Source organism: Caretta caretta, chromosome 10, assembly GCF_965140235.1.
Source record: "Caretta caretta isolate rCarCar2 chromosome 10, rCarCar1.hap1, whole genome shotgun sequence".
NCBI classification, from domain to species: Eukaryota; Metazoa; Chordata; order Testudines; family Cheloniidae; genus Caretta; species Caretta caretta.
The window spans coordinates 38,789,603-38,804,963 of NC_134215.1; the positions used below are offsets into that span (position 1 = coordinate 38,789,603).

General features: G+C 44.7%; 1 protein-coding gene across 36 annotated transcripts in view; it reads left to right on the forward strand.

Annotated features, from left to right (window-relative positions):
• Window positions 1-15,361, forward strand: part of MAPK8IP3 (mitogen-activated protein kinase 8 interacting protein 3) — a 155,443-nt gene that overhangs the window by 119,697 nt on the left and 20,385 nt on the right. For 20 of the 36 annotated variants that reach the window (XM_048867662.2, XM_048867624.2, XM_048867639.2 and 17 more), the window contains 5 exons: window positions 5,481-5,640; window positions 6,438-6,551; window positions 8,329-8,424; window positions 10,568-10,729; window positions 12,175-12,340. In XM_048867662.2, coding sequence (XP_048723619.1) covers window positions 5,481-5,640; window positions 6,438-6,551; window positions 8,329-8,424; window positions 10,568-10,729; window positions 12,175-12,340 — 698 coding nt within the window. The remainder of the gene's footprint in view (window positions 1-5,480; window positions 5,641-6,437; window positions 6,552-8,328; window positions 8,425-10,567; window positions 10,730-12,174; window positions 12,341-15,361) is intronic. The other 16 variants (XM_048867654.2, XM_048867648.2, XM_048867653.2 and 13 more) reach the window with 4 other exon arrangements.

The window sequence follows — 15,361 nt, forward strand, 5'->3', positions numbered from 1 at the left end:
ATATAATATTTTAACAAAACAAACATGAATTTTTTATTTAAACATTCAAGTTTTTTTTAAATCAGGTTTGTTTTTGTTCACGTTATTTTTAACTAAAATAGTTAAATGAAATTTAAAAAAAAAATTAAATCGACTGTGTCAGTCAGGTCAACATGAGAAACTTAAAATATTGGCTTCTCCAGCTAACTCAGTCGTCTTCACCTTCATTTTCCTGTTTGTTCATAATCTGGAAAAGAAAAACAAGCTTTCCTGCTATTTCAGGTCCCAAATGATTTCTCAATTTGGAATGACTAGTCCAAAGGAAGAACATATTCTTTTTTACAGCGGCAGAAGAAGCTACTGCTGTTAAAAGTGAGATAATCACTTCAACAGTCTCTGAATCCAAGTGCTTAAGTGACTTCCACCAGTTCACTGATGTGACTTTCTTTAAACATCATCAGCAAACATATATTTCTTGAATGGTTCACCCTTAGCTCTGAAGTTTATTATAATTGGCATTATGGGGGGATGATTGCTGGATGTCCATGTCATAGCCAGCTCCTCTTCTTCAGCAGTTAAGGTTTGACCCCATTACCGAATATTGAGAATATTTGCAAGAAAATGAGCTGGAGATAGTGCTTGTCCCATTTGTTTTTTTAATGCTTGTAATTTAACTCTGTCATTGCATATTTCTCTTTTGAAGATCTCACTCAGTTCCTTCCAAATTTCAGCAGCGTCATCAATAAAACAGCTATTTCCCTGCATTTTCTTCAAGGCTACAGAAATAGGCTTCAGGGCACTCAGCATGTGTTCAACATTTCTCTTAAGCCCCATGTTGAGAACTTTGGCTGTGACAGTGCCATCTATTTTTTCACGATTTTGTTCACAAACTGTCATCAGATTAGGCCAGTTCTTTATATAGTGCTCAAAACAGTCCACTTCTGAGATCCATCGCACGCCTTGTGGGAGAGTTAGCTTGGTTCCTCCCACTTTTTTCAGAGCAGCTGCTGCAAAGTGTTTGTTACGGAAGTATTTTGCCATTTCAACAATATTAGCCTTTATTTCTGGAACACTGACGTCTTTGGCTAGGAGGTGCATCAAATGAGCACTGCAACCATGTGTTATTAGCTTTGGACTCTCTTCACTCTCTTCTAAATAATTTCTTCTCATCTTGGATTCATTTGCAGCATTGTCTGTGACCAAGCTGCATACTAGACATTTGATTTTTTTTTCAGTTTGTTATAGCTTTTACTGCTATGTCTTGTAAGTATTCTGCTGTGTGTGCATTTCCTGATGTATCAATTGTTTCTGTAAGGAAGACATTCCCTTCTTCTGTTGTCACACAAGCACATATAACAGGATCATTGTGGACATTTCTCCACTCATCAAGACTCAGGTTAACAATCTTACCCTCTAGACCTTTTGCACACTACTCAGTTTCTCTTTCATACACTTTAACCAGCAATTGGCCTGCGACATCTGCTCTGTTGGGAGGACTGTATCCTGACTGAACCATGTTAATGAAGTGTGGATTCTCAATCATATCATAGAATATCAGGGTTGGAAGGGACCTCAGGAGGTCATCTAGTCCAACCCCCTGCTCAAAGCAGGACCAATCCCCAATTAAATCATCCCAGCCAGGGCTTTGTCACGCCTGACCTTAAAAACTTCTAAGGAAGGAGATTCTACCACCTCCCTAGGTAACGCATTCCAGTGTTTCACCACCCTCCTAGTGAAAAAGTTTTTCCTAATATCCAATCTAAACCTCCCCCACTGCAACTTGAGACCATTACTCCTTGTCCTGTCATCTTCTACCACTGAGAATAGTCTAGAACCATTCTCTTTGGAACCACCTCTCAGGTAGTTGAAAGCAGCTATCAAATCTCCCCTCATTCTTCTCTTCTGCAGACTAAACAATCCCAGTTCCCTCAGCCTTTCCTCATAAGTCATGTGTTCCAGACCCCTAATCATTTTTGTTGCCCTTCGCTGGACTCTCTCCAATTTTTCCACATCCTTCTTGTAGTGTGGGGCCCAAAACTGGACACAGTACTCCAGATGAGGCCTCACCAATGTCGAATAGAGGGGAACGATCACGTCCCTTGATCTGCTGGCTATGCCCCTACTTATACATCCCAAAATGCCATTGGCCTTCTTGGCAACAAGGGCACACTGTTGACTCATATCCAGCTTCTCGTCCACTGTCACCCCTAGGTCCTTTTCCGCAGAACTGCTGCCTAGCCATTCGGTCCCTAGTCTGTAGCTGTGCATTGGATTCTTCCGTCCTGAGTGCAGGACCCTGAACTTATCCTTGTTGAACCTCATCAGATTTCTTTTGGCCCAATCCTCCAATTTGTCTAGGTCCCTCTGTATCCTATCCCTGCCCTCCAGCGTATCTACCACTCCTCCCAGTTTAGTATCATCCGCAAATTTGCTGAGAGTGCAATCCACACCATCCTCCAGATCATTTATGAAGATACTGAACAAAACCAGCCCCAGGACCGACCCCTGGGGCACTCCACTTGATACTGGCTGCCATCTAGACATGGAGCCATTGATCACTACCCGTTGAGCCCGACAATCTAGCCAACTTTCTACCCACCTTATAGTGCATTCATCCAGCCCATACTTCTTTAACTTGCTGACAAGAATACTGTGGGAGACCGTGTCAAAAGCTTTGCTAAAGTCAAGAAACAATACATCCACTGCATTCCCTTCATCCACAGAACCGGTAATCTCATCATAGAAGGCGATTAGATTAGTCATGCATGACCTTCCCTTGGTGAATCCATGCTGACTGTTCCTGATCACTTTCCTCTCATGTAAGTGCTTCAGGATTGATTCCTTGAGGACCTGCTCCATGATATGGAAAGGAGAGTTTGTAGCATTAACAAACTGGGCAATTTTTAATCAATTAACTCTTTTTGTAATCTGCTGGTTCTTATCACAAACTTATCTATGGTTGTTTCTGGATGATGGAGGGTGTTTTTTTTTGCTGCAGGTGATATACTGTGGCTATGTGACATACATGATGTGACTGAAACACTATCATTGGCAGATAACTCTGAAACTATAGAAAATGATGGTGATCTTGAAGGTGGATAATCTTCAGACCAAATAAGTCAATGCAGTTAGTTAATTATTATTACCGTACTGTTCCTTTAGTATTATTCATTGCATTCACTGACACTCAGTACTACTTTAAAGGTGAAATTGTAAAAGGAAAATCTGCCTATTTCAGCTATTTATTTTTTATCACAACTGCATCTAAAATCATTGTACCATAGAGTAACAACTATATTTTTTGCTCAAACATGAGAATTCAAAAATAGCCCAGAAGGAAGACAGGCAGCTCTTAAGGAAGAAGTATGAAATAAAAAAGTTTACCAACCTGAAGATCCTGCATGTTCAGACATGTTCCTTTCATCATCTTCAACACAGCTTCCTCCTGAGAAGGAACGCTTTTCATGATGTTGTTTCTTTCGGGCAAACAGGCCTTGCATTTCTTTGTTGCACTGTTTGCATTTTGTACGCATGCCTGTCTTACCCCCAAGTAGAGGGGAATTTGATTATTTAATTAAAATATTCCCAAACTGGATCTCTTTTACAGCCCGCTGCCATCATAGGTTTTCCTTTCTAGTGAGAGAATGCTATGGTAGATTTCAAATCAATGAAGGCTACACTCAGAAAGACCTCAAGGTTTCTGGAATATGCTGCTCAAACAGTTTCACTTGTGTTTCTACTGCCTGTCCCTCCCTTCTCACATTTATCTCCAGACTTCTCCTTGTCCAGATCTATTCCGCCCCCAATCTTTTATTCATTGAACTTTTTGAAACTTTGCACTTTTACAGAGGGGTAAGGGATTGACTCTGTGTACACAAATTTGCAGAGGGACAGTAGGGTTGAGGTTTGTTATTTCTCACCTCAATGTAGTATTTATTTATTTATTTAAAACATTTTTGCTGTTAACAAGCATGTTCTCTCTGGAGACACAAATCCACAATTTGAGAACTGCAAAACTAAGCATCTCCGATGGTATCTTCTAGACTGAGCACTAAATCCCATTGGGTAGATAGAAAGATTAACCTAAATAGTCTAAACAGAAGCCCCTGGAATCCCATAAGATTGGGTCCCTAATCCATGAACTCTCGGAACTCATTTACAAAACTTTTCTTAAACGTTACATGAATATATTGTCTCATACTATAGAATTAGAATTTATAATCCCTATTCCATGATGAGATATCTTTGAGGTATAATATATCTTAATTAAAACGATCTTTAGATCTGATTTTTTTTATTTTTTTTTTTAATCGTTGATTTTTATCCACTCTGGTGACCGCCACAACCTGATTCCTCACATCAGGTGGGACTGGGAGCATCATGGAGGTGATGTTCTTGGTTTCTGAACTGGAGATGAAGACATGTCACTTCTGCACCCAAGACCAGATTTACACCTCACGCACCCTTAGGCACAGCATCTTCAATGCCCCCCCTGCCTACAGCTGCCCTTCGTGTTTTCCATAAGAAATGAAACAAAAAAAAAATATAAACACAGCCTCTCCAGGAAGGCATGAGATCCACCAGCATGCATGGTGCTCCCAGCCTGAGGTGGGGAGCAGCCCACCCATCCCAGGTGAGGCACATGGGGGGGACTGTACCTCTCCCCACGGCTCTGCCTGTGCAAGTGAATGGGGCACTAGCCACCTCCCTCCCTTTCCCTTCCTGGCACTGGGCAGAGGCAGTGCGGCGGCCGAGATTGGGAAGGGACCGGGACGCTCCCAGCACCTGCAGCAGCTGCCCCGCCCGCCTGCGGGTCAGCTCGCCCAGGCGGCCTGACTCAGACGCTCGCCCTGCTCCAGCCCCACAGGCGGGGCAGCCACCAACCCGTTCCAGGAGCCTGGCTGCCCACAGGGGAGCTGTATGTATTACATTTTTTAACTTTTAACCCACTTTTGACTTTTAGGCGCTCCTAGGCATGTGCCTACTGTGCCTAATTGGAAATCCGGCCTTGCTTTGCACCCTCTACTTGCTGGTCACTTGTTCTGCAGTTTCAAAGGAGCTGCTCACCTTCTCAGCAAGCCAACAGAGAGGGTTTTAAGACGTGGAAAAGATTAAACAGTTGATTGGAATGAAAGAAGGAATATCTTCCAACTGAGGTCATGGGGTCAGTAAAATGCAAAGGAACCTAAGCTGATAATCTTAGGGTCTCCCATGAATGTTTGTCCCCAAGAAAGCTGATTCTCCATCTCTGAAGGGTTCTAGGTGTGTTCCCAAGGACCTGTCTTACCACAATGGGTGAGTTGGAAGGGAGCTAGAGATTAGGGCTTCCCTGGGTCCACCTCACAACAGGACTTTTATCTCTCTTGTTTCCTGCTCCTCCTTTTCTCCTTGTCAAAGACACTCTTTTATTTCCTGCTTTGTATTCTTTGACCTCTGACTGTTTGTCTTCTGCCTTCCATGGCAATGCTTTCTTGACTCTCTGCCTCTGTTTTTAACCATAGATTGAGAAGTAACACTGTTGCTTCTCTCCTCAGTGACTGTACGTCATCCACACGTCGCGAACAGAAGCGCGAGCAGTACCGCCAGGTCCGAGAGCATGTGCGGAATGATGACGGTCGATTACAGGCCTGTGGGTGGAGCCTTCCTGCCAAGTACAAGCAGGTAGGAACCATTTGCTGCAAGGCTGAGGGGGAAGAACAGGTGATTACAATCCCAAATGAAACCAGTAGAAACCTAACTCCCCCTATTGGTAAATATACTTTTTATTGGTACAGCATTTGAATTAAAGATACTGTAGACACATGCGGTCTGTCTGGTGGGCTTGGGTCAAATTCATCCTTTCTATATGCCCTCTGCAGTCATTGGAGGGGAAGTTTTCTTGCATGGAAGTTTCTGAAAGAACTCCATCTGGAAGCAGCAATAATTCTTCCTCCACCAGAGCCCATTCTTATTCTTATTTTTATTTACTTTATTTTTTTCAATTTAGTCCATACACAGGCTCTGAGCACTCTGCCAATTATTTAAAATTACAAACCCAGTCAGCTCTCTGGTCTGCCCAGCAGCAAGATCAAATACCATCACCCCAATATGTTGGCCTACACTGCAACCCACCTACCTCTCATCAAAGGTCAGGTGATGGAAATGGGCGCTGCAATGTGCCCTGAAAGTTGACAAATCCCCAGGCTGCTTTGGAGCTGGGTGGGAGGGCATTCCAGTGTCCTGGGACCCTTACAGAATGCTCTGCCAGCCACCTGCTCTTGTTAAATCAAGGGGGAATATACCAGTAGTGTCTGTGCTGACCATATGTCACATTCTGGGGGGCAATCTAGACCAGTGAGGTGTTGTGTCATTGCTTGCCCTGTAACTCTTAAGTGCTTCAAAAGGCTCTGCTCTGTGGTGCTCTTGTCTGGATGTTTCTAGCCAGCGGACAAGCCTGCACTGAGTTTCTGTGATTCCAGCAGCCATGCTCCGGTTACACCTGGCAAGATGACCCCAACACAATTCCAAACTTTTCCAAAACCGTGTGCTCTGCAATGTCCAGCCCTCTCTTGGACCATTCAGAGAGATTTAAGGTTTGTTTGTTCCTTTAAAGATACAATATCCAACAGCTTGCCACATTAACTAGAGTTCACGTTCACTTTAATTCAAACACAGCAGTGGGTTGGGTTAGATTAAAAGTAAAACAAGTTTATTAACAATACAAGATTGGATTTTAAGTGAGTTCAAGTATAAAGGGTAGAGTTAGAAATGGTTGCAAGAAAATGCCAGTGAAAAATGCCATCTAACGGCTAAGGCTTAATAAAACAATCTGCAGCCTTTATTCAGGCCTTTATTCTTACCAATCTACCTTCCAGCAAGATGGCTGACCACTCCTCTGGTCAAGATCTCCCACAAAGTTCAAAGTACTCAATTCCTTAGTCGTCTCAGGTGAAAAATAACTGTGGGTTCTTTCCCCCTTTATTTTATAGCCTAGTGAATTTTTCTGAAGGTTACCCACCAAAGTAAAGTTCATTAAGCTATTAGGAAGGCAACATGGAGTCTGGTGGTGGAGGAAGCTCCATGCTTTTTTCTTCCCTCCCCTCCCGCAGTGTTTGGTACAATGCAAATTATTCTGTTTCCTGCAATCTCCTCCCCCTGCTGTCTTGATGGTCCTGTTTATCTTCTATGTTGTTTGCATTCCCATTATCTCTTAATGTACATTGAATGTCATTCAGCCACCTAGAAGGCATCTCCCTTTGTCTAGAGTGGAATAACTTTAGCCCTGCCTGGCAGGACACATAATTTCCAATATGTTTGTAATTTTGAGTTTGTGTTCATAGAATCATAGTATATCAGGGTTGGAAGGGACCTCAGGAGATCATCTAGTCCAACCCCTGCTTAAAGCAGGACCAATCCCCAACTAAATCATCCCAGCCAGGGCTTTGTTAAGCCTGACCTTAAAAACCTCTAAGGAAGGAGAATCCACCACGTCCCTAGGTAACCCATTCCAGTGCTTCACCACCCTCCTAGTGAAAAAGTTTTTCCTAATATCCAATCTAAACCTCCCCCACTGCAACTTGAGACCATTACTCCTTGTTCTGTCATCTGGTACCACTGAGAACAGTCTAGATCCATCCTCCTTGGAACCCCCTTTCAGGTAGTTGAAAGCAGCTATCAAATCCCCCCTCATTCTTCTCTTTTGCAGAATAAATAATCCCAGTTCCCTCAGCCTCTCCTTATAAGTCATGTGCTCCAGCCCCCTAATCATTTTTGTTGCCCTCCGCCGGACTCTCTCCATTTTATCCACATCCTTCTTGTAGTGTGGGGCCCAAAACTGGACACAGTACTTCAGATGAGGCCTCACCAATGTCGAATAGAGGGGAACGATCACGTCCCTCGATCTGCTGGCAGTGCTCCTACTGGTGTTCCGTACTTACACCAAACAGTAATATTAATGATCAGTGATTTCTATTGATAGCTTACATGACACTTTTTGGGTATAATTTATGACCTTAGTGAGTTGGAGTACACTTAACTAGTCATGCCAGCTGTAACTCACTCACTACCAGATACAGTGAGCCCCTGGCCCTCTTGCATTGGAATGCTGTTAGTGTGACACTGTAACTCTGGCAGTGTATCATGGTGAGAGAGGTGGTCTCACAGGTATACTGGTTCCAGGCCATTTGAGGCTTCATTCCATACAAGGTGTACGATGAAGCATACGCAGGCATTGGCAGTGAGTAACTGCAAGGTTTTTCTAAGGCTAAAGTTTTTTGTTACACCTTCATGGCTATAGGTCTATTGTTATAGCTGGCTTATAATCATATCACACTCTTGTACTGTCTTTCTCTGTCTCCTCTTCCTCCACAGCTGAGTCCCAATGGTGGCCAGGAAGACACCCGCATGAAAAATGTCCCTGTGCCTGTGTACTGTCGCCCTCTAGTGGAGAAGGACCCCACCATGAAGGTAAATATTCAGCTATAGACTGTTTTGCATACCATTGTGACTGTGAGTGGTGCACGTCCCCGGGTATGAATTATGGTCAAATTAATTACTGGTGCAATTTTTAGGTTGTTTGAAATTTTTGACATGGTCCAATTGTTCAAAGTTTCTGTTAAATCTGAAGACTTCTACTCCTGCTTTGCCTTTGGAATGGCTTATTTCTAATGCATATAGGACAACAGTACATCTGTTTCTAAGGCTATATTTCACAGCAAATTTTGGTTGCCAGGAGACATTACCGTGGTTCTTTCCTAGGTTCTTTGCTTGTTTTTATGCGTGACTTACACAGGATCAGCAACCACCTGAGTTTATAAAGCTCCCCTTACAAAGAAGCCTTAGAGCACTGTACAGTAAACCGATATAAAAAAATCAGCAAGAGCAGTTGAAGGCAGCTATGAACATATTTCTTTAACCTCCATCACTGATTAGAAATCGCCAATCTGAACCAAATTTAGCTTTGGTATTTGTAACTCAATAGACTTCTCTGGAATTGTCTGCTTATGCCAGGCCTGAATCTATGACACTCTGAGTATCTTTCCCAAACTTGAAGAAGAGCTCTGTGGAGCTCAAAAGCTTGTCTCTGTCACCAGCAGATGTTGGTCCAGTAAAAGATACACCTCTACCCCGATACAATGCGGTCCAATATAACGCGAATTTGCATATAACTCGGTAAAGCAGTGCTCTGGGGAGCGGAGCTGCTTTACCTCATTATATCCGAATTCATGTTACTGCAAGCGGTTCCTCTGCACCCCCCCCTTACTTGCCCAGCTCGCCTCCGCCTCCTCCCACGAGCATGCCACCTCTCCGCTTCTCCTCCCTCCCAGGCTTGCCGCGCCAATCAGCTGATTCGCAGCAAGCCTGGGAGGGAGGGAGAAATGAGAGGAGAAGCAGAGCGGCAGCGGCGTGCTCAGGGGCGTAGGCGGAGTGGAGGTGAGCTGAGGCGGGGGGCGCAGGGAGGGCCGCAGCAAGTAACCGAGGGGTGGGGGGCAGGGGGCAGAGGAACTGCTCCCCACCCCAGCTCACTTCCCCTCCGCCTCCTCCCCTGACCGCACCATTGCCGCTCCGCTTCTCCCCCCTTCCTCCCTCCCTCCCTCCAAGGCTTGCTGCGAATCAGCTGATTGGTGTGGCAGGCCTGGGAGGGAGGAGAAGCGGAGCAGCGGCGTGCTCGTGGGACGAGGCGGAGCAGAGGTGAGCTGGGGCGGGGAGAGGTTCCTCTTCCTACCCTGCTATAACATGGTCTCACCTATAAGACGGTAAGCTTTTTTGGTTCCCGAGGACTGTGTTATATCGGGGTACAGGTATTCCCTCCCCCACCTTGTCTCTCATATTCAGAGTTGATTTTCAGACTGCAGTTGGATATTAAATGGTAAAAGAATTCTTACATTGCTGGCTGTTTGTGGTCTGAGATTCTCAGCATAGCCTGACCTATGGGGATGCTTCTGTTTGGTCTGTTTTTCCCCAGAGATTGTTGATTGTCCCAGTGTTTGGGAATAGGATTCCATCCCCAACATTCTCATAAAAACAATGTGGCTTACAGTGGATTAGGTAGTTTCTAGCACAGGAGAAGATGCAAGTCACTTCAAACTTGCAGGAAACCTGCTTTTCAGGGCCCAATCCTACATTTGTTATGCATGCTTAACCCAAATCGAAGACAAATCCGTTTTTTGTCTGCATGCATACTGCAGAGTCATGCCCTAACAGCCCTGTTTCCAGTTGTGGACTCTGTTAGTACTGCCTGTTCTGGTTATTGACGTGTAAAGAAAACATTCTGCTTCTCCACCTAGGAGAGTCTTGGAACCCTTTTCACTGCAATGCTGTGGACCTTTCACCAGCTTGATTTTAGGTCACACACAGAGTTTATTATTTTCTTTCTCTTTTAATATCTGCTAATCATATTTGCTAAATTGTCTCTTTGGAAATGCAGTGGCTTCAGATTTCCTCTTTCCTTTCTCCCCTAAATTGACTGTGGTTTCTGGTAGAAATCAACCTAAATTTTTGTAGGTGTTGGGTATGTGCATGGAATGCTCTGCAGGGGTACTTGAACTGAGTAAGGTTCTGGTCCCCAAATAGTTCTTAGTCTCTTTAGATTTCTGCTTTGATCATTTAGTTGTGGTGTGCAGCTGGAGTCAACCTGATGGGCTGGAAGCCCTTTGAACAGGATTCTGGGAGTGGACAGAAGTCAGATCCTGGACGTGATCCGCTCACCTGTGACCGGGAGGTGGAAGGAGAGAACACCAAGAGTAACCACACATCTCCAGAAAAGAAAAAGGTCAGAAAAGGGACCCTCTGATTCTCTCCGCCTCTTTCTGTCCCTGCCCCCCTTATTTGGCACACTCATCGTCATAGTATTAGAACTATGTCTCTCATGTACTGGCTGTTTGCATAGTCTTTCCTCCTGTAACAATTGGTTTAATATCTATGCAGCATTGTCCAGTGATAAGAGCAGGTGCTATTCTCAGCTCCACCAATGACTCTGATCTTGGATAAGTCACATACCCTGGCCAAGCCTCCATTTTCCCCTTTGTAAAGTGCTTGGAGATCTACAGATACAAGGTGCTTTATTAGAATAAAAGGATCATTTGATGCCGAATGACAATGCAGTCTTTCATAAAAAGTATCAGGATTCAGGCAGGAACAGGATGTATTGAGAATCATGGTATTGGAGCTTGGGTGCAAGATGGCTAATGCTGCTTCTGTAATACAGAAGCCTTGCTGTCCAGCTATCAAGCAGACAGATGAAGTAATGGCAGGCAACACAATGGCTCATTTCATTCAGATTTCCATATGGCAAAATGTAAGCAGCTATGAGGATGGAAAGGTCTAAAGCCAGTGATGACTGACCTGTAACCGATAACTAGTGAAAGTGCAGTAGAGCTGTAGGTTGCTCTGTAAATCTTTGCAAGGTTGTGGCTACTCTTGGCTTCCATGTCTTCCCACAGTAGGATGGCTGCTAATCCTCTGGGAAGGAGGATAATACTGCAATAGATTTCTAATAACTGGTGGGTTTCATCCTCAAGCCCATCTGCCTCCCAGCTGTATTTTGAGCTAAGAAGTGGGTTATTGCTAGGTGTGTTGGTGAGCTCATTCCTGGCCTGTTTTACCATAGCAAGAGAGGTTTTATTGGAATGAGCTGCTGCTTCTGAACTTCCCATTCTAGAAAGCAACTTTTTTCACCGAACATAAACCCAGTAAGATACTGAACCCAATGTTACAACAGTTTGAAGCCACCTAGAGGGAATGCATGGCTCTTCTATGATTTATGTCTGGGGAACTGTGATGAATTTTAAAAATGGATTGGTTGTGCTAAGTAGTAGCATAGTAGACAGAACCTTCCTTGCTTAGGTTGATAGTTCAAGTACAGCCGAGGTTGACAGTAACTAAATGCTGTTACTATCTGACTGCTGTTTGGTGGCCTCTATGAAATGAGTTCCCAGTGACACTAATTGTAAGTCTCAGAGGCGAGGCTTAGGACCAAACTCCCCACTCGCCCCATAGGTGGTCTCTGCAGTCTGGGCTGAGGTATGCTAGGGCAGCAGCATAGTGGAAATTTGCATTGTGGCTGCCTATTTTTGTGTATCTTCAGATGCTAACAAGAGGTGTTCACTCTCTAGAGCTGGAAGGCTGGTCTCTTCAATACAAATGTTGTCAAAGATTGATTGGTTAGCTGGAGTCTCAGGAGTGCTGATTCTCTCCCTTCATTTTTATCTCCTGCAGGTAAAGGAGCTGCACGAGATGGATGCCACATCCAGCCGAGTCTGGATTCTCACGAGTACCCTCTCTACAAGTAAAGTTGTAATCATTGATGCCAACCAGCCTGGCACAGTGGTGGATCAGTTTACTGTCTGCAATGCCCACGTACTCTGCATTTCCAGCATCCCTGGTAAGTGAGAAAAGGCATCTTTCAAGCTTGAACAGATTCATCAACTCCTCAGATTTGTTGCAAATGATGCTTAGTTGTTCCGTAGCTAACAAGTGGGAGCTGCTGTGACCAGTTCAGCAACTGTGTCCACAGATGGTCACCCATAACCTGCCTTCATGTAGGACCAGACTGTGGAGACTTTACTTACGTTGATGAGCACTTATTCATGTAAAAAGAAAAGGAGTACTTGTGGCACCTTAGAGACTAACCAATTTATTTGAGCATGAGCTTTCGTGAGCTACAGCTCACTTCATCGGATGCATACCGTGGAAACTGCAGCAGACTTTATATATACACAGAGAATATGAAACAATACCTCCTCCCACCCCACTGTCCTGCTGGTAATAGCTTATCTAAAGTGATCATCAGGTGGGCCATTTCCAGCACAAATCCAGGTTTTCTCACCCTCCACCCCCCCACACAAATTCACTCTCCTGCTGGTGCTAGCCCATCCAAAGTGACAACTCTTTACATAATCAAGTCGGGCTATTTCCTGCACAAATCCAGGTTTTCTCACATCCCCCCCACCCCCATACACACACAAACTCACTCTCCTGCTGGTAATAGCTCATCCAAACTGACCACTCTCCAAGTTTAAATCCAAGTTAAACCAGAACATCTGGGGGGGGGGGGTAGGAAAAAACAAGAGGAAACAGGCTACCTTGCATAATGACTTAGCCACTCCCAGTCTCTATTTAAGCCTAAATTAATAGTATCCAATTTGCAAATGAATTCCAATTCAGCAGTTTCTCGCTGGAGTCTGGATTTGAAGTTTTTTTGTTTTAAGATAGCGACCTTCATGTCTGTGATTGCGTGACCAGAGAGATTGAAGTGTTCTCCGACTGGTTTATGAATGTTATAATTCTTGACATCTGATTTGTGTCCATTTATTCTTTTACGTAGAGACTGTCCAGTTTGACCAATGTACATGGCAGAGGGGCATTGCTGGCACATGATGGCATATATCACATTGGTGGATGTGCAGGTGAACGAGCCTCTGATAGTGTGGCTGATGTTATTAGGCCCTGTGATGGTGTCCCCTGAATAGATATGTGGGCACAATTGGCAACGGGCTTTGTTGCAAGGATAAGTTCCTGGGTTAGTGGTTCTGTTGTGTGGTATGTGGTTGTTGGTGAGTATTTGCTTCAGGTTGCGGGGCTGTCTGTAGGCAAGGACTGGCCTGTCTCCCAAGACTTGTGAGAGTGTTGGGTCATCCTTTAGGATAGGTTGTAGATCCTTAATAATGCGTTGGAGGGGTTTTAGTTGGGGGCTGAAGGTGACCGCTAGTGGCGTTCTGTTATTTTCTTTGTTAGGCCTGTCCTGTAGTAGGTAACTTCTGGGAACTCTTCTGGCTCTATCAATCTGTTTCTTTACTTCTGCAGGTGGGTATTGTAGTTGTAAGAAAGCTTGACAGAGATCTTGTAAGTGTTTGTCTCTGTCTGAGGGGTTGGAGCAAATGCGGTTGTATCGCAGAGCTTGGCTGTAGATGATGGATCGTGTGGTGTGGTCAGGGTGAAAGCTGGAGGCATGCAGGTAGGAATAGCGGTCAGTAGGTTTCCGGTATAGGGTGGTGTTTATGTGACCATCGTTTATTAGCACTGCAGTGTCCAGGAAGTGGATCTCTTGTGTGGACTGGACCAGGCTGAGGTTGGTGGTGGGATGGAAATTGTTGAAATCATGGTGGAATTCCTCAAGGGCTTCTTTTCCATGGGTCCAGATGATGAAGATGTCATCAATATAGCATAAGTAGAGTAGGGGCTTTAGGGGACGAGAGCTGAGGAAGCGTTGTTCTAAATCAGCCATAAAAATGTTGGCATACTGTGGGGCCATGCGGGTACCCATAGCAGTGCCGCTGATCTGAAGGTATACATTGTCCCCAAATGTGAAATAGTTATGGGTAAGGACAAAGTCACAAAGTTCAGCCACCAGGTTAGCCGTGACATTATCGGGGATAGTGTTCTTGACGGCTTGTAGTCCATCTTTGTGTGGAATGTTGGTGTAGAGGGCTTCTACATCCATAGTAGCCAGGATGGTGTTATCAGGAAGATCACTGATGGATTGTAGTTTCCTCAGGAAGTCAGTGGTGTCTCGAAGGTAGCTGGGAGTGCTGGTAGCGTAGGGCCTGAGGAGGGAGTCTACATAGCCAGACAATCCTGCTGTCAGGGTGCCAATGCCTGAGATGATGGGGCACCCAGGATTTCCAGGTTTATGGATCTTGGGTAGTAGATAGAATATCCCAGGTCGGGGTTCCAGGGGTGTGTCTGTGCGGATTTGATCTTGTGCTTTTTCAGGAAGTTTCTTGAGCAAATGCTGTAGTTGCTTTTGGTAACTCTCAGTGGGATCATAGGGTAATGGCTTGTAGAAACTCGTGTTGGAGAGCTGCCGAGCAGCCTCTTGTTCATATTCCGACCTATTCATGATGACAACAGCACCTCCTTTGTCAGCCTTTTTGATTATGATGTCAGAGTTGTTTCTGAGGCTGTGGATGGCATTGCGTTCCGCATGGCTGAGGTTATGGGGCAAGTGATGCTGCTTTTCCACAATTTCAGCCCGTGCACGTCGGCGGAAGCACTCTATGTAGAAGTCCAGTCTGCTGTTTCGACCTTCAGGAGGAGTCCATCTAGAATCCTTCTTTCTGTAGTGTTGGTAGGGAGACCTCTGTGGATTAGTATGTTGTTCAGAGGTATTTTGGAAATATTCCTTGAGTCGGAGACGTCGAAAATAGGATTCTAGGTCACCACAGAACTGTATCTGCTAGCAATATTGTTAACCTATCCAACTATACTCTCAGCCCAGCAGAAACAGCTGTTCTATCTCGGGGCCTCTCCTTCTGCCCCTCCACCCCCACGAACATGATACAGTTCCACAAGTACTCCTTTTCTTTTTGCGAATACAGACTAACACGGCTGTTACTCTGAAACTTATTCATGTAAGTAGTTCCTTTGACTTCCAGAAGTCTACTCATGTAAGCAAGTGCTCACC